Source organism: Stegodyphus dumicola, chromosome X1, assembly GCF_044657685.1.
Source record: "Stegodyphus dumicola isolate Sdum_Otavi_A_Nest chromosome X1, ASM4465768v1".
Taxonomy (NCBI): Eukaryota; Metazoa; Arthropoda; class Arachnida; order Araneae; family Eresidae; genus Stegodyphus; species Stegodyphus dumicola.
The window spans coordinates 51,991,303-52,017,744 of record NC_140780.1 but is presented as its reverse complement, the minus strand read 5'-3'; the positions used below and the strand labels follow the sequence as shown (position 1 = coordinate 52,017,744).

General features: G+C 31.3%; 1 protein-coding gene across 3 annotated transcripts in view; it reads left to right on the top strand.

Moving 5' to 3' along the window:
• Vps13B (vacuolar protein sorting 13B) overlaps positions 1-26,442 on the top strand; it is a 352,214-nt gene that overhangs the window by 111,597 nt on the left and 214,175 nt on the right. For all 3 annotated transcript variants that reach the window (XR_015038688.1, XM_085808080.1, XM_085808081.1), the window contains exons 15-16: positions 8,023-8,189; positions 15,349-15,592. Coding sequence is in view for 2 of the 3 variants with exons in the window: in XM_085808080.1 (XP_085664206.1) it covers positions 8,023-8,189; positions 15,349-15,592 (411 nt within the window). In the remaining variant the exon portion in view is untranslated. The remainder of the gene's footprint in view (positions 1-8,022; positions 8,190-15,348; positions 15,593-26,442) is intronic.

Sequence of the window (26,442 nt, the reverse complement as noted above, 5' to 3'; positions counted from 1 at the left end):
GTCAGTTTGAAAAAATTATGGAGTGGGTAGATAAAGATCTACCGAAAAGACTGAATTGAAACCCAAATGTACTGCTTATCAAGCCAAAACACCACTGGAAATGTTTATGTTTGGCAAGGAATTTCTAGAACATTTGACATTTGAATCCAATAGGTACAGGTTACAAAATCGTAGCAAAATGAATTCAATCACAATCGACGAAATAAAGGTATTTTGGGGGATCTCTATGTACATGTCAGTTGTAGATTTACCATTTAGAAAATGGTAATGATCACTGCAAACAAGGCATGAAATGATTTCAAATGCAATGACAATAAATGGTTGGAAAGAGATTTGTATGCATGTACGTACGTATATGCATGCCGTCCACTGTAGTGAATAAACTGTAGCAATTATTTAAAATGAAATTTGAATAAAATTATTATTTTTTATTATTACTAAGGTTATTTTAAGAAAAAATGCAAACATATGCGTGTATGTATACATACATATATATGTGTATACATACATATATATTTGTAATAATAAAATTCCATAGTCAAGAATATGCTTAAAATTCTAACTGTATGTTCTTTTCATTTTTAATGGCGACGGTTTCTTATTTGAAAGTACGTGGGAATAAATCCACAGCCCTGTAGTCGATGTTTTTCCCGCCGTTTCTACTCGTACAGTTATGGAATGTTCTGGTAATATTTAAAACGAACTGGATTGGCTGACGAGGCTGGCGTCATTTCTTGGAAGCTCTGCCTTTCCAGAGGCTATAAAAAGACTCGCAAAAGAATATCGGGGGCTTTTTCTTAAGTGTCACGATGCAGTAAACTTCATACAAAAAGTTATTAGTAATTCTTTTTATTTACTCTGGGTATCTGATTTTGTAACTTCTATTTCTACTGAATGATAATAAATGGGTCCTGTTTTTTTAAAACTTATCATCTGATAATTTAAGTTACGACTAAAGCTGGTACATCACATATATATATATATATATATATATATATATATATATATATGAATGAGTGAGTGAGCGAGATTTTTTTGGTGCAAAACCAAAAATGATTATTATGTGCCAAACGCGAGGTCGATGATATGTATGTATGTATGCATATATATATTATATAAGTATGATCTTAAATCCACTTAGTGCGAAAACAAGTTATTACTACTTGCGCAATTGCTGCAAAGTAAGTTAATAATAATTTATTTCCTAAACAATATTGATTAATTGATTATATTATCTCCTAAGTTTAATTAAAGTAGAATTATTTTAACCCTTTGCGGCATGGTGGGTTAATATATGTCCCACCTAATTAATATTTATTTTCTCAGTTAACAATTTCCGTTAGAAATTTTCTAATCTTTTAAAAGTAATCTATTTTAGTTATTATTTTTCTCAGTATATGTTACTACTATACCAGGGCTTAAGTTTATAAGCAAAAAATATTCAAAATAGGATCACAAGAGTGATATCCATGTATCTCGCATTTTTCCATATTTTAAAAATTTTGGTATACAATTTATGATATGTATGATTCTTTTTAATATTCAAAGGTATTTTATTTTCAAAAATCTTAATTGGATTCAATATTTTATAACATTAATTTTGCAGTTGAAATAAGTGGGTTAAAATTTGTCCCACCACACACTTGAATTTCCACTCAATAGATGGCAGCACTCACGATTATTTTTTCTTTTCTTTTTCGCATCTACTTTTTTCGTGATTGTGCGCTCTTTTACATCCGTTGTATGCTCTGATGTGCTAAAATGTCTAGAAAAAAAATTAACAACTCAGGAAGCTTTGGATCTTTTTGCTAAATTGCCATCCGATTGTGACTCAAATGCTTCAGATGTCAGTTCTGATTCAGATGAAATTGAAATCCAAGAGAGAATAACTGAGGTTGAAGTTATTGCTGAAGAAGAAAGGGAAGTAGTTATAATTTGTTTCGCTTTTTAAAGACACAGACCCATCTATGCATGTGGCACTGTAAATATGGATCGGAAGTATCTACCCAAATTTTAAAAGACAAATTTATGTCAAGAGAATATATAGACTTTTCAGTTAGCAATGATTCAATTTATTGCATAAAATGGAAGGATAAAAGATCCGTTTCTATCCTGTCTTGCTTGGAAAAGGCAACTGAGATGAAAGAAATTAATAGAAAAGAGCGAGATGGAAAGCCCAAAAAAAAAAAAAAAAAATCGTACTGTGCCCAAACAGCATTATTCCATGCAATAAGAATATGGGATATGTCGACTGATTGATCAACTGACAGACTATATGAAATAGACCGCGAAAGCAAGAAATGGTGGCACATGATTTTTTTTTTACTTTTTAGATGCGAGTATAGTAAACACATTTATTCAAGTTTGTTCGCGAACCTGATCATGATGTAAAAACAATGAAAGATTTTCTTCTCTCAGTTATAGAAGGTCTAATGGCACTTGCAGGCAAGAAAGAGCTGAAAAGAAAACTGAAATCCCCAGTTCAAATAAAAACTAAAATCCCGTCCGTACAACCAGAAAAAAGACTAAAAAATGTAAGTAAAACGCCAAAGAGAACAAGCAGGAGAAGATGTGCATATTGCAGCATATCGAAAGAAGAACGACGAACATTTTGGATGTGTGAAACATGTGAAGTGCCTCTATGCTTACAAAAGAATAAAACAACATGTTTTTCAAAGTTTCGTGAAAAATTATTTTTTTTTCGATTTTAATCATATATAAATGTTTTTGAATCAAGTGCCAATTTTAACATTTTGTTTAGTATCATATGTACGAGTATCAAATTTTAATCTTAAAATAATATTCAAGAAAATATTTTCTTTTGTTCCTAAAATTTAAAAATATTAAATATATACTATATGCAAAATGTGCATATGCAAAATTTTACAAGTCATGCATATATGCAAAAAGTACAAAATGCATTTTAGTGTGTTTATTATGAATATTTTAGAATGCACGCTTTATTTTGTTTATTCATTCCACATATGATTTTTTTTCCTGCTATACACCAATATGCTATAAGACATGTGCTAGTTGCATGGTGGGACAAACGGTATCCCACCTTTCACCGTAAAAAATAAAAGCGCAGAATTTTTTTCAAGCCTTAAAGGCACTTAAGTAAGTCCATCTGACTTATTCTAAGGCATTTTTTTAAAGATTAAAATATATTTTAAATATGCGTGTCGCAAAGGGTTAAAGGTGTGAATCCATACTGGTAAGTTATATTTTGAAAGATGTTTTGAAGTAATTTGAAAGCAAAATGTTAATAATGTTTTAATGGGGACTGGAGTTAAATCATCATGAAGAATAAAATTTCAATTGTAATAATAAGTAATAACTTGTTTTCGCACTAAATGGATTTAAGATCATACAACATTTGATATGCTAAATAGCAGCTATTAGTGCTATTTATCTCTTACCTAATGTACCCACTTAATATATATTTTCTCCATTCTTTTTTAAGTTTTAAAGTTCTTATACAAAAACTTTACTGTATTGAAGGTTAGCAGCCTCCTTACTTTTATATCTTGCTAGTTTATCTCATATTGAAATCATTAAATGTCATTCCACTAGATGACAAACTTGAAAATTTAATGGCATGCTTGCTACAGGTAAACCCAAAAAACAATTTCTATGAAAAACATTTAACTGTATTTACATGATTACATGCGGTACTTGACATATTAAATATATAGAACAGACTAAAAACAATCTTAACTTTCGAATCAATAACCATAGAGCTCAAATCAAAAAATTCAACGCACAAAAAAATAGCATTAAAATAAGTACACCATCACAACTCAATACAGCAGAATTAGAACACTTTAAACACCATGACTTCAACTCTATTCAACTTCAGATACTAGATATAATACCCAATCACAAAACACGAATTTTTCAGGAATCTCTCTATATACTAAAACAACGTTCACTTTATCCATATGGACTTAACACTTATATACATAGTCATAGAGATACTTCTAAGAAGTCTATTTTCAGCCAATTTAAGCTCTACAGCAACAAAACGCAGAGAGGAAAAAGAGGAAGCAAAATAAAAAATAATGCGAGATTTTTATCTACATTTGCATTGAAAAAACAATTGAAATGTTTTTTTGACTCGGACTACTTTCCCAAGAAACTTCTCAACCGGTTACACTCCTGTAATAATAAATTCCTTATCAAACTAAAAAAATTCATTCAAGAAAGCTACGATGACATACAAATCATTAAAGACATGATTCTTGATTTTAGTCTTTTCAGACTCTCTAATAGTCTCACTCAACGCAAAATTTATTTTAAAGTCAATTTTCTGCATCCACAGTTTGACAATATTCATTTCTCAAGAATCATCAGAGATTGTAAAGATTACTTCCCTGCAGTTGACACAATACCAATGATTGCATTTAAATATCAAAGGACCTTAAGCAACTTGCTCACTAACCACCATGAAATAGATGAAACAGCAGAATGACATTGTAAGACACCAATTTACAGCAATTACGTAGATTCTCATCACCAGCACATAATTACTGGCAACCTGAATATCATACAAAACCATCAACTAAAAACACTAATGAGTTATGGTACAAAATTTAGACCAGTCAGAAACATGACTACAAATTACTGTTACAAGACTTTCGAAAACAACATCAACGAATTTATAGTTAAAGCAAGCTATCAACTGAATTTACCCATAGATACCTTCTTAAAATGGAAAGCTAAAATTCTTCAACGCATATCCACCGAAATCAGTCACCTCAAGTTTAAAAATACACTGAATTGGTCGCAACTTACATCAGATATTAATAAATTAAAACAGCTTTTTACTATTACAAAAATAGATAAAGCAACTAATAACTTTAGCATTATATGAAAACAATTCTACGCTGAAGTTGTTCATAAAGAACTTCTCAACGCAACTACTTATCAATTGGCCAACCTTACAGAAACATCTATAATAAACAGGATTAAAACTTTTCATAAGAAACTCAATATTTCAATGCAAACTACAACAGATTTACAAATCTTTATGCGATTCCCAAATTCCATGAAACACCATTAAAATTCAGATTTATAGCTAATGGAACTAATAATTACAAGAAAAATGTAGACTATTATTTTTCAATTCAACTTAATAAAATCTGTAAATTTATTTTCAATGATTGTAACAATAATCATAACTACTGCTGGATCATTCATAATAACACTCCTGTCATTAATACCATTCAAACCATTAACATCCAAAACATTAACTGCTATGATTTTGAAAACTTATATACCTCACTTCCTCTAGAAGAAATCTATACCAGCCTACTTGATCTACCTAAACTTTTCCCTAATATGCTCAATATCATGACTCTTGACAAATGGAAAACCTACCTAAAATGCACACTTTTTCATAACTATATCAAGTTTCAAAATCAACTTTTTAAACAAGTCAGAGGATTGCCAATGGGCTTACATTCCAGCACCTCGATCTGTAATATCTTTTTATTTGTTAAAGAATTTAACTTCCAAAAAAATCTACAACCACAAAAGTTAAATTACTACAAACACACCGACAGATATATTGATGACCTTATTACAATTAATAATTTTGGTAAAATTGAACACTCCGAAATTTATCCGAATTGTCTTACACTTAATAAAACAAATAATTCACAAAATAGCATAGACTTTCTAGATCTTCAAATCATTAACTACAAAAAAATTTTACTTTTTGACAAAACAAGAAACTTTAATTTCAATACTAACAAATTAATAAATTGGAACTCCAACATATCCAAAAAAGTAATTAACAATACTATAATTAATCAAATACAATGAATTAAAATTATATGCACAGATACAATAGATTTACAACGCGAAATTTTGATCCTTATTAAAATTCTCAAAAATAATCTAATTCCCATTCAATTTATCAACCATTGCCTTAAAAGAGTAGACATTAAATACTCACTCTAAATCATTTAACTGATAGGGATATGATAATTTGTTCCTAAACCTCAGAAGGCGGTATAAGTTGGATGACTGTCAGTTGAAGGATTTGTATATAGTGTAATTAAATTACTCAATTGTATATATTGTAAAAAGCTAATAATAAGGTATAAGTTGGATGACTGTCAGTTGAAGGATTTGTATATAGTGTAATTAAATTACTCAATTGTATATATTGTAAAAAGCTAATTGTCTTCAGACTTATACTGTTACTATACTGTTACTAAAAAAATGGGCCTATTTCATGCCTTTAGTCTGTCTATTAGCTCTTGGACAGTGAAAATTCCTTTTTCCTTTCTTAAATTCTTAATCATTGCGACACGACAATTAGCCAGAAATTAATTAATTTCCATTCACTAGTATTTTCAAAAAAATCTTAACAGACAGTCTCACTCAGATAAGAACTCCACATAATACATCCCTCAAGAATTCCAAGCCCCACCCACTGCCATAAATTACTTCACCCAAGTCTTACCGACTGATATTATTCAAAGCCCCCACTGCTGCTAAGAATTTTCGGACACCTTACACTTATGAGTCAGACACGAAGAGAACACTTTGCCAACTCCCCCACTAGAAAGAATGTAAGTTACTTAATACCTTTTCTGGCCTTTATATCTTCTTGTACATTCACTGATCTTATTTATATTATTTTCTATATTATTTTTATATTGTCTTTGATTTGTTTTTACAAAGTTTGCATTATTTATCTTATTTTGTAATCTTCTATGTTTATTTCAACTTTACTTTGAATTCGATTTCATAATGACAATTTCCAATGTTTAATTTCTACAAATAATATAGTACTCAAATGCATAAACATGAAAGTGTCGGGGACGGTTACTCGAGTTAATTAGGATTTCTCTACAGTAATTGATTTTTACTCCAAATTGAATTGACTAAAATGCTTCATAAGAATAAGTTCTTTGAGTATCAGCATTGGTTCATAATTCCTTCTATTCGCGGAAATATTTGGCCTGACTAGAATTGCCGGTTTGGCTTTAACTTATAACTCGAGTAAAGATGAAACACTTTCGTATTTACGTATTTTTGTCAATTATTGTTCATTGAACGGGAGTTGGTTTGTTCCCCTTGAAAAGTCAACTAATTTCCAATCAATGACAATGATTACATTTGTTGTTTGACTTCTGAATTAGTAATGATTACATGTTTTTAATTTTTCCTTTTACAATTGAAATTTTATTCTTCATGATGATTTAACTCCAGTCCCCGTTAAAACATTATTAACATTTTGCTTTCAAATTACTTCAAAACATCTTTCAAAATATAACTTACCAGTATGGATTCACACCTTTAAAATAATTCTACTTTAATTAAACTTAGGAGATAATATAATCAATTAATCAATACTGTTTAGGAAATAAATTATTATTATATAAGTATATATATATATATATATATATATATATTCAGTTTTTCCTGGACCTTTACCCTAGGCACTTAATTAAATAACTTAGCTGAGATGCAACTTAGGTGAATGACAGTTTTTTGCTTCCTCCAAGTGTAATATGAATGTGCGTGTTTCCTTGAGAAAGACTTCCATGAAGGCATCTCTTTAAGGCTTATAATCATTAAACATTGCCACTGTAATTAAATTGCTAACGATGTATTCTTACTTTAGATGAATGTGCTAATTGAAGAAGTTGGATTTCAGATAGCTGTTGAATGAAATTTGTTCACTTTTTTAACAAATATCTAGAAAGAGAAACTATGTAATGATAATAGATTAAAAATTAAGTATTTTAGAAACATTTTTTTTCAGCCATACACAATGGCAGAATTAGTATGATTGTGGAAACATTGTATTTTGAATAAGTTTGTGTTCAAAATATTTTCATACTGTCAAACTTTGAAATACAGCAACAACCAAACACTGTTTTGAAGCTCCTGTTTGTGCATGTATGTGTATATGTGTAATTTAATCTTTTCCCATATTTTGAACATAAAATTTTGAGTTATAAATTATTCAAATTTTGCAGTTATTTATGTATTTCCATTTTTCAGTTGATGAATCAACTTGTAGTAGTGTAACACAGGAAGCATCTGCGAGCCATTCATTTAGTAAATCACATTCTACAAACACTGGAGTTGTTAGAGAAAGTGGATTCCAAAAGAATCTGGAAAACATTTTGGTGGATCACAGTGAATTTTTATCTCATCTTTTATTAGAAGTAGGACATATTTATATTACTTTCAAATTCAAATTCAGTTTTTAGATAACAAACCGTATGTTTATTTGTATCATGCAGTTTTTCATATAAAAGTTCTTTAGTTGAATTGACTTTATTGCATTTGGTTAGGTATAGTTCATCATTTCATGTGCATTAAAAGAACTTATATTAATTAAATACAATAAATGAAATAATAATAAACCATTTAACAGTTAAAGTAATTTTTTTAATTATAAGCTACAGTAGAAATTAAAGATTTTCAAACTTAACAAGATTTTCAAATTAGTTCTTAAATTGTTATTTAGTGAAAAGTGAGCTACATTTTTATACAGATAATTTGGTTAAATTACAAAATGTTTGAAGCTTGATTTTTCCACATTTCATCTTCTCTTTCAGTGAACTGCAAAGCTCATTATTTGTATTTCTTTTTTTAAATTCATTTTTAGATGACAAACCGTTGTTTATTTGCATCATGCAGTTTATGCTAGTGTCATCATAAACTGAAAAATTTTTACCAAATGCATTGTAATGTTCCTTTATTGTTAAGTAACCAGTTATTTTATATTTTCAATCTTCACTCTGACTTCTCCGTTCAGTTTTCCAGCCAGAATGCAAATTTAATTCGCATGTATTTAAGGTGAGGTTTTTTAAATTGTAAGACTGAGCATGTTCTGCCTTTCGAGACCATGTTACTAGGTTGCTAGATATGATAAGATTTGTAGTCTTATAAGGTATTTCTCCTGCCTTCTTAGCATGCCTTCGTGGTATAATGGTCAGGACACTCTTCATGTATTTGAGAGTTCCGAGGTTCGAGTCCCGGCGATTGCATTGCACATTTTTCATCTGGTTAAGTTGAACCAACTTCACATTAAACTGAATTGTGTGACCTTCGGCTATTATTTTATTTAATTTAAATTTTCCATTTAACTGTTATTTTAAGTTACATCATCACATGTATTTGGCTAATTTGTAAACAGCAGGTATGCCTAGTTTCTTCTTAGTTTTAAATAAAAGAGTTTTTACACCCTTCTAAATTTTCGATTATTATTTTAGACTACTAAACTTTATAATGTGATTGAAAAAATAGCTGCTGTTCAACAGTAAGATTCATAACCATGCATAACATTGTTCTTGTTTGCATTTCTATCATCAGTATGTTCATATAGTATTGTTACTTTAATTCAATATCATTCTCACTACTTACCTCTACTGAATAGTTGCAGAGCAAGTTTCTCACATTTTGATTATTCATTTGTGTTAAATTAAGAGATCTCTTCTAATTCTGCTCATGACTTCAGTAATACTATTAGCTGGATTACAACGAGTGAATGCAGTGTGAGGTCATGTAACATAAAAAAAGGGGGAGGGAATTGAGATAAATTGGTTAATCACAGCTTGAACTAATTCATTGCACTCCTAACTAAATATCACACATCTCAAGTTTATTTTAAATACTTTTTTTTCCCTTTGTAATAGTTCATGAACATATGTGAATCATGAAGCTGGTTTTGTAAGCGTTACTGGTTTTTGAATGGAACCAGTATTTTTACAAAACTCCTTTCTTTAACAGCTTGCTTTAAATCAGTCATGCATTAACACTTATAAGTTAAATTTTAATTTCCATTTCACTTTTTAATAATTAATTGAATGTTTGTGTCATGCTCAACATGAAACTAAAGTTACACTATAATGTTTTACTATGTAATCCAGTGGTTTATTTGGATGTATGAGATGTATGAGACCATGTATGAAATTGCCTGTTGCCCAAGGTTTTTTGATTCAGTTAGTGCATTCCGTGCATTATACAGAACTGAAAATTGCACATATTTTAATATGCTTTATCTACACAAATTTGTAACCTATTTCTTTTTACATTTGAATATAAATTCCAACTCAGTTTAAATAAAAATGAATTAAAGCTATTTGCTCATACTTTTAGATACATAGATGATATTATAACTTTCAATAATAATTCTACTTTTGAGCAATTCAAAATTTACCCAAATAGTTTAACACTTAATAAAACGAATACGAATCAAGATACTATTGAATTCCTAGACCTGCAAATTATTAAACACAGCAAAATTAAATTATTTGATAAAAGAAGGAATTTCCATTTTCCTACTAATTAATTGGAACTCTAATATCTCTAGAAAAGTAATAGAAAACATGTTTCATAGCCAAATTATCAGAATAAAAAATATATGTACTGAAAATGACGATTTAAAGGAAGAAATCATAAAACTAATTAATGTACAAGTTGATAACCAAATACCACCAAAATTCATTAATTTATATATTAAAAAGGCAGGCCTGAACTTTATATTTTTTTGGCTCGTTTGGATATGATAACATTACCTCAAACCTTAGCTGGAGGGTAATGAAGGATATAAAAGAGTAGAGAAATTATTGTAAATTTTTATTGTAAATATTTTGTAAATATGCATATTTAATCAATACTGGATTCTTTCCTTTTACTAATAAAGGGCCAACTCTTTTCAAAAGTCTCAATTATAGCCCGAATTGAGTGAAGATTTTAATCTTCTTCTTCTAATTTTCTATACTTTAGCCAGTATTTAGTTAAGTTTTGATATACCAATTGAAATCAAGTTCATTAAACTTTTAATTTTTTCTTTCATCAAATTTAAGTTTTATTTAACTTCCTAAAGGAATTTTTTAGAAATTTCTGGGAATTTTTAGAGGTTTTTTAAGGACTTCATTTCAAAAAAATTTTGGGAAATTTTACTTTAAAACTTTAATATTAAAACATTTAAGTTTTTCTTAATTACTTTAATTTTTTGCAATTTTCACACAAAATATCTTTTACTTAATTTTTATAACAATTTTCACAATTTTTCAACAGAACACACATTTCAAATTACAAACAGTTTACATTTTTTTCACATACCACTTCACTTTAATTTCCTTCAAGCAAACTTACATCTCTTGATTAGCTCAGTTACTTAACTCCTTAAATAATTGATATTACTACCTTTAGGATTTTTAATTTAATTTAATTTTTAATATTCATGTTTACAAAAAATTTTTTTTTTACTATAACAAAGATGGCAGCTTGACACTCAACTTTACCTACATAAGCGCCATCTATATAATTTGAAGAACACACTTACTTCTCTTTCACAACACTTTTGCAGACCCCAACACCCCTATAGTAGGTAAGTTAGAATTAAAACTTACTATTTACTTGCTTTAAGTATTTTTTTAAAAAAATTTTTATGTAGTATCTAAGCATTTTCTAAATATGAAATTATATTTTTAAGTATATATTTGTTTTTTAAAAATTGTGAATTAGTTCTTTTTGTTTCTTGGTTTATATGGATTATGTAGAGTTCTTTTATAGTTTCTTTTTATTGATATGCATATTCGTGTAGGGGAAGTTTCTGTAGACAAGGATTTCTAAAATGCATTGGTTTCTAGATTTGATTTTTTTTATTATTTTTTTTTATTATTTTATAAAAAAATTAATTTTTTAAGAAAAAGTTTAATTCTTGACTTTACTTGCTTGTTACTCAAAAGACTTCATTAGTATTTTCCTTTTTGAACTTTAATTCTTAAATGTTAATACTTAAATGTTAATTTCTAAGGGTTCCACTTTATTGGAATTACTTTTGGTTTTGACTTTTACCCTTGCCTGCATGAATGACGAAACACGAATTGAATGATTGGAGAGTTAGGTTTGGAGGCAACTTCCCCTTGATAAGTCTGTCTCCTGCCTACTCTACAGTCATTCACATATGCATTTTTTTAAAATTGTTTAATTTAATTTTAATTTATTAAATTAGTAGATTATTTTCGTAGATAGATTTTGCACTTGATTTGCTTATGCTTCTGAATTTAAATGATATTGTAGATTAGTTCGAGAATTAAATCTTTTACATGTTTGCACATTTTTTAAATTATTTTAAATTATTTCGTCTTTTTTTCTTTTTTTGGAATTTAAATTTGCTTTTTTACTTTTATACGTATTTGTTAAGAATTTAAATTTGTTTAAAATATATATATATATTTATAGTTAACTGTATGTAATAAAAGTAAATTTTATTCTTACATTTATTAATGTATAATAACTACATGTAATAACTGTAAGCTTTAAAATTTTGTGGTTTACTCCATTATGTGATGTCTATGTTTAGCTTTTTCAGCACTTTTTTACACTTGTTACAGGCACTAATAACCACACCATAATTGGTCTTTTCCGTATATATTTTATCATAGTTTGAATTTGTGAGAAAGTGTATCAGGGTCTGAAATTAAATATGGAATTCCTGTCCCTGTTTTGGTTACATTAAAAAAAAAGATTATTAACCATTGTCTAAGGGATATTTCGACATACTGCAGGCACTTGGACATGTGATGTGTTAAGATTTTCAGCTGGTTCTTCATTTGGCAATAAATTATCAATGGTGTCCCAAATGAGCTCAGTGGAGGGCAGGTCCAAAGATGTGACATGTCTTGGTAGCACAAGTTTCCCTGTAGTCTATTCTTAGTAACATATAGCATTCATAGCATCATGGGGCTTAGCATTGTTATGCTGGAAAATGGCTCCTAGAACACCTTGTAGAAATGGCTGTATATCTGGCTTTACAGCCAGACTGTCAGCATGCAAGCAATAAAGGCTAGGGGGTCTGCTTATTGCACGTTATGCCTTTCCTCATCCTTATCCTCTAGCCAGGCTGGTTTGACGTTCTTTCATGAAGCCTTGTTGGCATTCGCCACTTGGTCTCTACACCAATCTCTGTCATTTCATCCAACACAGGAACAAGCTGCAGTGTCCAGTTTTTCTTCTACCTTCTGTCACTCCTTGGGTAAAGACCATGAAAACTTTTGAAAACTGTGATTTCAGGTGAGTGGAACACCATTCACTAGTCATTTAGCTGTTTGACATTAATGTGCAAGCATCCGCTGATATTTTGCGTAGACCTTGCTAGAACTTCTGAGCATAGTACATGCTGTCAAAATTTGTTTGCAGTATTAAAAGTTACTACATGGCATTCTTAAAATCTAACAATTTCATGTATGAGTTGAAGGATTCTTTTCCTCTTCATTTTTAATAGGCAATAATAAATAACTCTTTAATGGACTTAAATAGATTGTGTTATCAAATCACAAAACTTAATTTCAGTTTCTGAATTCCATTGTAGTGAGAAGGCTTGCATTCAATCAAACTTTTATGCCTTTTAAGGCCCTTTCACATGTCAGTGATTGCGATGTGGCATTTAAAAAATTTCAATTTTTGCATGCCTTAGGTACTCTTAACTGTTTCCCAAATTTAAACATTTTACTTCTTCATGTTTCAGTGCTGACTAGTATCTATGGCTGATAAATTATATCTTACAAATCCAAAAATATCCAAAATGCTTCACTTCCATTAAAAAATTTTGTTTTTATAATATGTTAATAAAACTGGTCTTTTACTGCTGTAATTGCTTGCATATTTTAAAGAATGTTTTCAAGTGAATTTTTAAAATTTTCTACCCAAATTATCTATTATTCTTCCATAAGGGTGGAGAGATCTTGCTAATGATGGATAGTTTAAATTAAAATTAGCATGTATTTTGCTCCCCTGATCATCTCAAAATTTCTTAGAGTGAAACTGACATTACATCTCTCTGAAGACATATGGCATTTTTATCCCTCATTCCTTCAGATCAATATTAAGTGAAATTTATTTTATCAGCAGGGTGATTTTCATGAGTGACATATTGAACAGGACAGTATGCCATTCTGAGAGAGTCCATTTGAGATGTTGACAGCACCATTTTCATCTTGTCCCTTTGGATTGGATCCTACCAGCAGTCAAGCGGTATAGTCGCTGAAAATGTTGGTAATTTGGTCCGAGGTTTGAATCCTGTGAATGAAAATTCAAAAATGCAAATACGTGAATATTTCTTTGATTTAAAACTTTTTTCTAGAGGTATGGGTCTATGATGAATGGTTGCAAAAATAAAGAACTTTGTGGGCATAGTATGCATAAAACCTACAGATATCATGACTGTTCCATTACCATATTTGCTTTTTTCTCTGATGATGATAGTATAACAACAAGTTCTCTGGTGTTTTTGTTGTGTCATGATGAGTATCCACTTATAATTCAATTCAGATACGTTGCTTTTTAGGTTCAGGCTTCAGTTTATGATTGCAGTTTAATCAAATCTGGAGCAAAGAAGTGAGAGAGATGCAAATCTGCTGAACATTAGAGATTACTTGACTTGAAAATTTAATAGCAGTTTATCTTGAAACTTCTTTTCCTGTAGTTACCGTCAGTTGTGTCAAGTTATAGAGCAGATTTTCACAGTTGATACTAGGTATAGTTTTTCCTTGTGGATTGTATAATTGTTGAAATTTAAACTGTTTGTCTTCATCTCCTATGTGTTTTAGAACCTTTTCCATAGCCCGGAAATAATTTTTTATGCTAAATCTCCCTCTACAGAGCTCTCAGTCTGTGGTATTTGTGGTCTTTTGTTCTATCTACATATTTAACCTATCCTATTGTAACATATTTGAGCCTTATTATATTCTTGATTTAAAAACACTTATCATTTGGACTAGATGAAAAATGAATAACATATTCATAGTTGCAAGATGAATGTATTCAAATGCCACTGGAGGATGCATGAAAGTACATAGTGAATGATATAGCTATATGATTAATTTACATAGTTTTTGTTCTATTGGTTTTAATAGTTTATGATTTAATAACATTGCTGAAATTTCTTTTTGCACTTATGTACATATCATTCAAACAACACATTTTTGCCTCAGAACATGTCTAATTGCTTGTTGTAAAATTTCCTTATCTCTTTTCTTATTACTTTTTGTATGAAACTTTTGTGGTTATGTAATCATAAGAATCTTGATAAGAGCATAAACTGCTTAATAATTTTATTATGAAATAGGAAAGTATTTGGATTCTGAGTATGGAGAAAGGTATACATGTGTTTTTAAAGGCTGTGTCTTAATGTTTTATTGTGTTACCATTTTTAATGCATATTTTTTCTTTTTTAATTTAAATGCTATTATAAGAATATTGAAGTAATAATTTTATCCATTTATCTTACATATCTGCTGGTTACCGTAGTCTTTGTTTTACTTATTACATTGTTTATTGATAATAAAACATATTTATGTACATATCTAGGTCGAAATCGAATCCTTATGTGGACTTTTACCCCGATCAAGTTGGTCAGTAAATTATGTTCAGAACTCTCCAGTTCTCCAGTCTTGGCATAATGCTGCTTTAGATGGTGATTTAAATGGTGCTTGTGTCTTTAGTTTTCCCAAAATTAAAATGAAAAATAATGGATCTGCGAATAACTTCTTGCAAAATTTTCATGTTATGGAAATGAATCTACCTCTTAAATATGTACAGGCTGATAAAAAAAGTAAGTTCTAGATTGTTGTTTTTACTTAATTAGAGCTTTTAGACATTGATTGTATGATAGTATTCTGCTGAAATGCATCATAAAGTACTCACAACTTTTTTTCCATTTCCTAAGCCTTTTTAAAATGATAAACATACATGGTATACAGCCTATCCATAAACCATCAGGCATATTTTACCTTCAAATGGACACACTCATCTGATGCTGAGACATGTGATAATTGATATTAACATAAGCATGGCTTCAGAAGTGCTTTGCTGTTAGGTGAATGAACAAAAAGCATTTAAATCATTTGAACTTAATCGGAAAATAAAGTTTCCATAATAATGCCAGTTTGTTCTCTTAGAAAGACTTCTGTGTAGTTGAATGTGCTCTTGTCACTAGCAACCTGACTATGAATTGACTATCATCTGAATATAAGGTATTTTCTCCCTTCTTTATGCATGCTGTTACGGTGTAACAACAGCACACTTGGCACGTATTCGAAATTTCCTGGCGAAGGCATTGCTCATTTTGTGTGTTTCTACTGCAAAAATCTTAATGACTCTACATTAGGACCAAACTAAACAACTGACTGATGGGCCAGTAAATTGCTGAATCAAGGCCAATGAAATTTAAAGCATGTTTTAATTGGAAATTGTCTGTCAACCTTGACAGCTGTTGCATAGAATTTCTTTTTCAGTTCAGGAAAAGAATGTCATTTATAAGATGATTGTGCAGAATTTTCACGGAGTTTACCAAAGCTTAACGGAGAACCTATCCTGGAAAATAAGAGCTGTAAAAACAGCCAAAATAAATCCTACTTCTTTTTAATAATACTGCAGTAGCCTTAAAGGAACAGCAACGGTGAACATCTGGTGAAATTTTATAACTTGAAAATAAATTTATCATCAAGTAAAATAATTTGCTTATTGAAGTCTAGGGGCATCAATCTTGTGTTTTTCTTACAGTCTAGTCTTTTCATTTAGTTTATAAGAATGCTTCCTTCAGGTAGAAAGCCACACATATTGATCTTTTAAAACTGAATTGTGTATGTGTATTTCATAATATATAGCTGATGTGTGTGATGGCATGATATAGTTGTCATCTTATAATTGTCATCTTGCATTGTAAACCTTGTTTTTGTAATAGTTATAAGCATATATGTGGAGAAGTGCTTAATAGATTTGTGCTCTGAAGTTGTTGAACTAATAGGTTATTTTAAAAGCCAGAAGTGTGAAAAATTGACTATGCCTTCACCAGATTCAAAGCACTGAACTTCCAGTTGCTAGCCAGACATACTACCACTTACATAACAAGAGTGTGCATGAAGAACAGCAATAATTTTTTTGGGGGGGGAAGGTGATAAATACTTTTTCATTAGTTGTTATATAGAATTATTTTAGTCTTATTCTCTCAGTGTGCAGTCTGTATCTTTGAACTAGAAAGCCTTACTGCGAAGAATTAAAGTCTTAATGTTTAGTGTATATTTTTTATTTTCAGTTATTCTGTGCGAATAATATACCCACGACAGTAGGAATATATGGAGCAAACAATAAAAATCATAAAATATATGGAGCCTTAAATCTGAGGCTGGAAACAAGTGAGCTATTACCCCACCCCCTTTCATTTATCAGATGTTATCCAATTCTTTGTTACAGTGTGGTGCTGTGGTCATCAATGATACTTTTGACAATATTTGTAATGTTTTTTAAATTTAAACATTTAAAGTGGTAAAATAGTTTGTTCTTGTGTTGTTGATGGTCAGAAAGAGCTGATGCATCAAGAAATAAAAAAAATTAAGCTTTCATGTGGTACATTTTTATATAAAGAAATTTATACATTTCTTTCCATTAGGAATGTTTCTGCTTTCCCACTATTACAGTTCCCCAGGTATGATCATTTTTGCATTGAAAGTACAGTCAAAAGTCTTTAATCCACATTATCGGTTTTTCCGGATTATAGATCACCAATTTAAATCTGGTAAGATGGCATGCAGATATTATAAAATTAAAAATATGAAACTGTAATTTATGAAATAAAGAGCAATTATGATCTAAAGGGTATCAAAATTTACAAAAAAAAAGCTTAATATTTATTTGTTTACTTTATTAAACATTTCTTTCAATGTGCGCATGCGTAAAGCATACATTATGCATAGTCGAAATTAGAAAATTGCAAACAGAAAACTATTTGATGTGTATTCGTGATATTTATAATGACGAGGAATTTGATTTAAATCATATCAAAGACGGAGTACATAGAGATGAAATGCTACATTTACTAAGGAATTATAAGCCAAATAAAATAAAAACATATGCCCTGAAGATAAGGATAGTGCTGACAGATCAACTTCCAGTTCATCGTGTGCCGCGATGTCCCCACCCCGCAGAGCAGCGTGAAATTGATAAACAGATTTCGGAATCGTTAGAAAAACTAAGGATATGCCTTTATCCATTTTTTGCAGCAATTCCACTTTTTATTTGATAGACATCGAAACATCTTTTCGCTTTGTAGATAGATCCTTTGGCAGCTCCAGAATCAGAAATTCTATTTGACATAAGCGAAAGTTCAAGCTTACTTTTATAAAATTGCTCTAACAATCTGGAAAAAAAATAATAAGCCGGATCCAGTTCAAAGATTAAGGAACAATGCAATCTGCAACATTAACTGAAATAGATAATTAGATAATTTTAGCTTAGCTTATACCATCCGTTATACATTAAACGTGCATGTGTAAACATATTATGCGCATGCACACATGCATATGCACATGCGTAAAGGTATTACGCGCATGCGCATGAGTGAATGAATTATGCATTGACGCACACGCAAAAAGTTTGTAGCTTTGAGTTCCGGATTATGGGTGTCCGGATTAACGACGCTTGATTGTATTTGTTTACAGTTTAGGCCGGAGCTAAGATAATGCTGGATGTAACAAATATGATGTTATTTAAATGTTTTTATAGCTTTTTAATAATGTAATATCTTATAGCATAGTGAAATTAAAATTATTTGAAGGAATTTTTAAAACATTAAAATTTGATTTATTCTAAATTATTTAAAATTAGTTTTGCATGAAATTAATTAAAATTAATATTTTTATAGAAAAAGTTAAAATGAAATGATGTTTACTTTATATGTTCATTGCTGGTTGATGAACATCATAAAATATAAATTAAATATGTTTTAAGGCTAAAAAATTAACATCTTTTAATGCCATGTTATTATTTCTTATGCTAGAATGAATTTTGAAAAACAATTTTTAACAATTTGTAGTTTTTTAATTATAAAGATTTTATATGTTTTGTTTTATTTTTACATTTCTCTAAAAAACCTACTAAACCATATGAAAAAAACGTTTCTGTGGTCAATTTAAGCAATAAGAGAACATCATCTAACTGTCAGAAACATATATTGCTGTGAAGAACTAATGCAAATGTTACATTCCAAAAAATAAAGACGTATTTAATAAATTAAATTATTAATTATGTACTTTGTCAAATTTTTAAATGATGTTTTACCAGTTTTAATTCATTTAATTTTTGTCTTATGTAATTAATTAATTATTTAATTTCTGTTTAATTGAATTAAATTTGAAAAGAATTTGGTTTGTTTTAAGAATAGTGTACATAAATGCTGTAAGTTATATGAATGAAATACAGTTATTATTATAATTAATTTCTTAAATTATAACAAGACATTAATTTTCTGTTTCATAATCAAAATTATAGTGTGCATTTCTGTGTATATCACAAAGACAATAACAAAGGATGTTATTTGCATTGTATGACCTCCATAGCAATCTATCTTCCACCTTAAAATTCCAGGATGCAGTTTATTTAAAAAAATTGATAAATGTATTTTGTATTTTTTGCTGTGTATATTTCCTAATTCTTGTCAAATTTTGGATAATATACAGGAGGTGTTACGAAGTAAGGACTGAAATGCAGAGGGAATAAATAATTCTGTAACTTAAACTCTGATCATGAAATTCATATTTCCTATTTAAATCAGTACTGCTCATGGAATAATTTTTTCATATAATAATAGTTCATCTTAATGTAATATTTTTTTTCAACGATGCAAAAATTAATTTAATTAATTTTAGAAGTTTCATTATTTTATCCAGAAGTCAATCTATTAGTTTCTTGAATTTTTGTGTCTAGTTACTTACTGGCTTCAAAAAAAAAAAAAAAACTGTATTACATTTAGCATCATTTTTATTATTAAAGCATTAGTTATTAATGTTGCATCTGAATATCATTTCGATTTTACTACTGCCTTTAAATTACCCATCTATATTTTTAAGTAACATAGAACTTATTTATTACTTTTAGTCACATCTGTATGCCTATCATTACTGTTTAAAGCAAACTGCTAATGTTTCTAAAATTCAACTGTGATAAGTTTAAAAAGCATTTTAATAGTGTGACAACAAATTTTTGGTTTAATTACAAAGCACTTTTTATTAGCGTGCTCAATACAGTGATAAATGCATTGAGTTACATGTGCAGTAACTGTTGTTTTAATGAGCAATTTTAATGAATTACTTCCGTTCCAGATGTATTGAGTTTATTAAGTGGCTAACTTAAATAAACAGTGATTTGTATATTGCAAATCATGATATCAGTTAAACTTTCCAAGTGAAATAAGTACTAGCAACTAGTTCAGTAATGAATCTTAAATAATAGTAAAAAAAATTAATACTAAAATCAAATTATTTACACAGTTTTGAAATTCATTTAAAAAATTTCTTATAATTGCATTGGTGATGAAATTTTATATCTTGGAAACATATATACTATCTATTTTTTTTAATATGTTTCAATAACAGTTTTTCAGTTGTAGTCTCAGTTCTGCAAAACTTCTGATAGCTTTTGATCAGCACCTTTCAATTCAAGAATTCCTAGAATTTGTTCTGCCTTTCTACGTTTGATTGATGATGGCGTGTCATCACTTTTTCTGTATCACTTTCACTGTCAGTTTCCGTAGCTCTTTTTAAGACTTTCATAGTCAGTTCTTATGCACTTTGTCTCAATATTGTTGTGAACTGACACATATTCTAAAAATAAATATTCATAACTTCTCTCACTGATGTCTAGAACATTACTTATAGTTAAGAATTCTTCTGCGACTTCATAAAAGCTGCATTTTTTAAAACAGTTTTTAACTAATTTTAAGAGATTACCCCCTACATTAACTATGATATGCATGGCCACTAACAGGGATATTGACGTATATTCTTTGAAGAGCTTGCATTTTCATATTCTTCGAAGAGCTTGCATTTTCATAAAATTTAATTCTGTTCATCATTTTGTGAATATGTTTTTTGTAATGACATTTAAAAGCTTTTATAAAACCCTAAAATTAAAGGAATGTTAGAAGCTGTACTTTGCAGAAAGAGACAGTAACATTTTTCAAAGAGTTCAGAGGTGTACATGCTGCACAATTATCTAATTATAGTAAAGCTATTTTATCATTTTTCAGTTTGCTGCCCCATTTCAAAAGAATATCAGTAAAAGTACTTCTTGTAATCTATGAATCATTTTGCTGTCGTTAAGTCAGGAATAAATTCTTGACCCCCTTCCAACATCTAGAAATCTGAATGTTTCTAAATTTTTACTTAAAATATCTTGCATTTTGTTCAAAAACATAACAGTCATCAAGATTTAGTGCAACAAGAGCAAAATTAAAATTTTGTAATGAATAAAATGTAATGAGGCCAAATTAATGATGGAAATGAATGTAATTAAATTCTTTGAATTTCTTCTGTATTTGTTGTTTTCTTAATTTTAAGAAGTGAAAAGGGAGAGATTATAAGGAATATATGCTATGGTATGCTATATTTGATATATGAATGGTTAAAGACTCCTCAATAATGAGCTTTAATCCCCCTGCTTGTTTTTATTGCTCCAGTGAGCCTGCTATTTACATGTAACTATGTGTTTTTCTCTGTTTAAAACATACTAATAAAAACACTACTTGATGTAAACTAGAAATAATTTCGCAAATTGCTTTTTAAACTCCTCATAATTTTAGGAACATTAACAGTATGCAAAAAGCATAAAGTAAGCTATTTATGTATGCCTTTCTGTACCAATGATAGGCACGGGAATGTCATTTCAAATAAATTAGCTCTTCTGTGCTACGCACAGATCGATAATTAAACATAAAGCCGCATTTTTTAAAACAGTTTTTAACTAATTTTAAGAGATTACCCCCTACATTAACTATGCTATGCATGGCCACTGACAGGGATATTGACTTACTTATCTTCTTCGAAGAGCTTGCATCTTCGTAAAATTCAATTCTCTGCATCATTTTGTGAATATGTTTTTTGTAATGACATTTAAAACCTTTTATAATAACCTAAAGTTAAAGGAATGTTAGAAGATGTACTTTGCAGAAAGAGACACTAACATTTTTCAGAAAGTTCAAAGGTGTACATGCTGCACAGTTATCTAATTATAGTAAAGCTATTTTATCATTTTTCAGTTCACTGAACCCATTTCTAAACAATATCAGTAAAAGTTCTATTTGTAGTATATGAGTCATTTTGCTGTAGTAAGTTGGGAATAAATTCTTGACCCCTTTCCAACATCGAGGTTTTCTCCTTTAATCAGTAACCAGAGTTGTCTGTTTAAATGTTGGGTCGATACTGCAAGTTTGTAACACAGTAACGTATTTTGTCAGTTTTTTCTTCTTTATTCATTTAGTTCTTCGTTTGGCTTGTATTCATTTAGCAGCCCAAGTAAAACATATGTTATCCAGTTATCAGTTGCATGGAGATCTGCTTTTTCCTTTTCACCTTTCAGCTTCTGATAAAGCTGGATTTCTTTTTCTCCAACTTGTGATTCATCTGTCAGCTGATACTCAATTCTCTCACGGCATTTAACAAATTAATGGAAAACGCCCTAGAAATAGAAATACTTTTTAATTTTATAGCTTGAAACCATCCTAGAAAATAAAGTAATTTCAACGTCCCTCAATTTCTGGCTTTTTTGTTCTTCTTTGAGACATCTGCATTTTTTGTTAGTTCTTCATTAATTGCAAGTCCTTTTTTAGTAAACTGCTCAACACTGTTCGGAAAATATCCAGTTTAAATGTAGCTTTCTCAGGCTGCAAATACCGAGAACATGAAATTTTTTTTTAACAATTTATTCATACCTCCCCCCAGACTTAAGTCTTTTCACTTGGCATTTTCGATATGTTACAAGCACACAACAAATTTAAAAAATGCTCCTTTCAGTGACTTATTCAAATTTCAAAACTTAGGCATTAGAAAGTAGGCCCTTTGTCTGTTTAGTCCATCTGTCATTTTATGATTAGAAGCATGACCAAATGACTTCCTTGCTTTTTCTTCAGACTGCAGTTACCAGCTCCTTTGCATTCAAAGACTCATAATTTATGGTAATGCCAAGAAGCATTTCATAAACTTTTTTATTGTTCTCTGCCAACATAATGTGGCTATCCTCGCTCATAGTAATATAAGGGGAAAGGCCCGTGCCCCGTCACAAATCTCGCTATTTGTGGGGATGACTCAAGACGATCGAGCGAAATTTTATAGTAATATTCATAGATCCTCCTGCTTTGTTCGGTAGTGTCCTTTCCCATTGCCACTGGTGCTGAGCTGCTATCCTGTCACTTTTTTAAGGTAAGACCATGGGAGTTTGGTAATAATGCTTTGAGCATCGATATTGTGAGCTGCTTCTTTTGCTAGCCTGTCGGTTTCCTAGTTACCTTGAATGCCGGCATGCGCCTTTATCCAAGATATGAGGCGAATGCTCCTAGAGCATGTCCTGAATCTCCGCTATGATAGGAGAAGAATGTCTTGGATTTCGTAAAGTATATATGACCGATGAAAAGCTCTCCTGACGAGAGGCTGTCTGTAAGAATATTAATAGTAGATACTACTGGGGGCTTGTTAACTCGATAACTTTGCAAATCGCAATTGCTTCAGCCTGGAAAACTGAATTATTTTGTCCATATGACCTTTCCATGTTATCAGCGTTTCCTTGTTCTTAGTTACTATGAGGCCACAGCCTACTTGTCCGTCCACTTTTGAACCATCCGTGTATACATAATAATGATCCTTTATGTCAGAGTCATCTTTCCGTGATGTGTGGGCCGAAACTCCTTTTTCGTAGTTAGACGAATGGATGATATTTACTGGCCTTCTTTCTTCATAAGGGCTGTGCTGAGAGGTGGTGTATGCTATAACCCCTTTTCGATGGTGTGAAGGATGGATTGCATTTATGAGACATTTTGTTTCATGCTCCTCTGGATCATAGCATAGCGGTTCAAAAGTGGTGCAGAGATATAATTGGAGGACAGTTGTTACGGCTGCTTCTTGTGATGCTCTAATATGTAGTGGCAAAAGTCCCACCAGTATTGTGGCTGCCACTGTCGCTGTTTGTACGGTATCCTTTTATAATAGCCAGAGCAAAGGGGTGTTGTATACTACTCTGAGCAATTTCCTTTCATTCATTGGAGTTGCTCAGATTGCCGCTCCATAGACGGCCATTTTTCTCCCGACAAACTGATAGAGGATTTTTAGGATATGTGGTCTAAGGCCCCAGTCTGAGCCTTGAAGGCCCCTTAAAAGTATTTGCAATTGCATGTGTCCTCGTGCGGACTGCTCTGAGGTGAGGCAGCCAGAAGAGCTTTTCATCAATTATAAGCCCCAGCAGTTTTAGTTCCCGAGTTTGTTTGATTTTATGGTCCTTTACTTTCAAAACTGGATTCCTTGCAAGAGTTTGACCTGGTTTGTGTATGGTGAAATACTTTGACTTTTGCTCCCAGATGGTGAGTTTCTGTCTCCACAGAGCCGTACAAATTGTGCGATGGTCTCATTACTGTTACTTTCCAGCTGGTGTCTTGATTTGCCTCTGATGATGAATGTCTCACCATCAGCAAAAGCAATCACCTTTGTGTGGGTTGGCAACAGTGCTTTGAGAACGGAATTAAAAGATGCATTCCATAGGTCAGGAACTGCACATGAACCGTGAGGGCAACCCTTGGTCTGCTTTCTCTCAACAACTCCTTCGTCATGCACTGCTACAAGAGTGTGATCAGAGAAATAATTTTTGGCACACCTGCAGTAGATTATCAGGGATATGAGTGTTGTGAAGTGCCTCCAGGATTGCTGGCCACCACAGGGAATCAAATGCACTTTTCAGATCCAGACTAAGTATGGCTACATGGTTGTTAGAGTCATACGCGTCATAGATTCCATTTTGTATGGCGCTAAGAGCTTGTATAGTTGAGCGCTGCTATCGAAAACCATACTGAGAGTCCGTGATCTTGCACTTAATCTCCAAGTGGTGCTTTATTCTATGAACTAAACATTTCTCATAAATTTTCCCTATGGCGCGGGCAGGAGAGAGATGGGCCGGAATGAGACCGGATCTTTGGGGTCCTTTTCTTTTCCGTTGGAAGAGAATAACTTGCCCTGTCTTAAAGGGCTTGGGAAAATAACGCAGTTGCAGCAATTTATTGTAAAAATTTTTAAGAAACATTGGTTTTGCCTGTTGCATTGCTTTGACAATGTTGTAGTCCAACGAATCGGGTTATGGGGCTTTGTTTCTCTTTAGATTTCGCAAAACAGTGCAGACTTCAGGCTGCGTAAATGACATGTCATCTTCTGTTGTGGAGTGTAGAAAATAAGCTGGATGTTCTGGATTGGAAGCGTCCAATGTATTATCGTCTTGAAAGACTGCATCAAGAATCTTAGTGCTCCTTTGCTCCTCTGTCGGTTGCGCATTATTGGTGCCGTCTGCGTAGACCTTGTGAATTGAAGGTGCAAAGACTTTATTCGTTGCGATTTTATGCAGTATCCCATAGGGATTTTTATTGTTTGTGCAAAACGCCCTCCAGCTGTACAGCTTGGCTTATAGAATGGCCTTTTTATACTAGGCTTGTGCCTTTTTGTAGATAATACTTAGTTCTTCTCGGCAATCTGAATTATGCTCCGACTTCATCTTTCTGCGAAGAGCTCAGGTCTTACTGAGGCTTTTAGTCCACCAGTTGGCAACATAGTGTACCTTTGGAGATTTGATCTGGAAGATCGAATCACAAATGGCCTGAAGCTCTTTAATTAGGGTACAGTGAAGCTATCAACGTCATCTGTATTGTGGCGGTGTTCTAAATCTTGTTCTGCACGTGTTAGTGTACTGCAGGTCTTTTGGCTGAAGAGCTTTAGCGTCCTTTGCTTGAGTTTGTACCTCTTGATTGAGAATTTTTTATTATGGTGTCCTATGCTGTACGTAATGTATTTATGGTTCGAGTTAGATGGGGTATCATCGACCATCCAGGAATGCAATTTTGATGCAAAGGGTGCTGTTGTTAAAGTTAAATCTGGCCAACCCTGTCCATGAATTGTTTTATATGTGGATTGACTGCCTGGGACATTATGCAGGATGAAATTGTAACAGGCAATGAAGTCCTCTACCTGTCGTCCTCGAGCGTCAGTATCTGAGTAACCCCACAGCTCCAAGTGAGCATTGAAATCGTCCGCTAGTAGAAGGTGTGCTTTTGGATATGCTTTCAGGAGTTCTTGTTGCTGATCAAGTGAGGCTTGCATGTTTGCTGTAAGGGGAATATAAACGTCAGTAATTAGTAGGTTCAGTCCTATTGTTTCAATTGCTATAGCGATTATGTCTCTTGAACATCTGATTATATTGGGAGACCATCTTTGGTGGCAGCAAGTGGTGGCGACTCTGGATTCGTCATTAGCATTGACTACTGTCCGTGAAAGTGGGAAGTTAATGACTCTATTGCCATGCTGGTAAGTGCCATGCTATTACCATGCTGAATGAGTATGAAGTCAATTTCATGCTCCATTACAAATTGTGTGAGTTGAGCTGTTG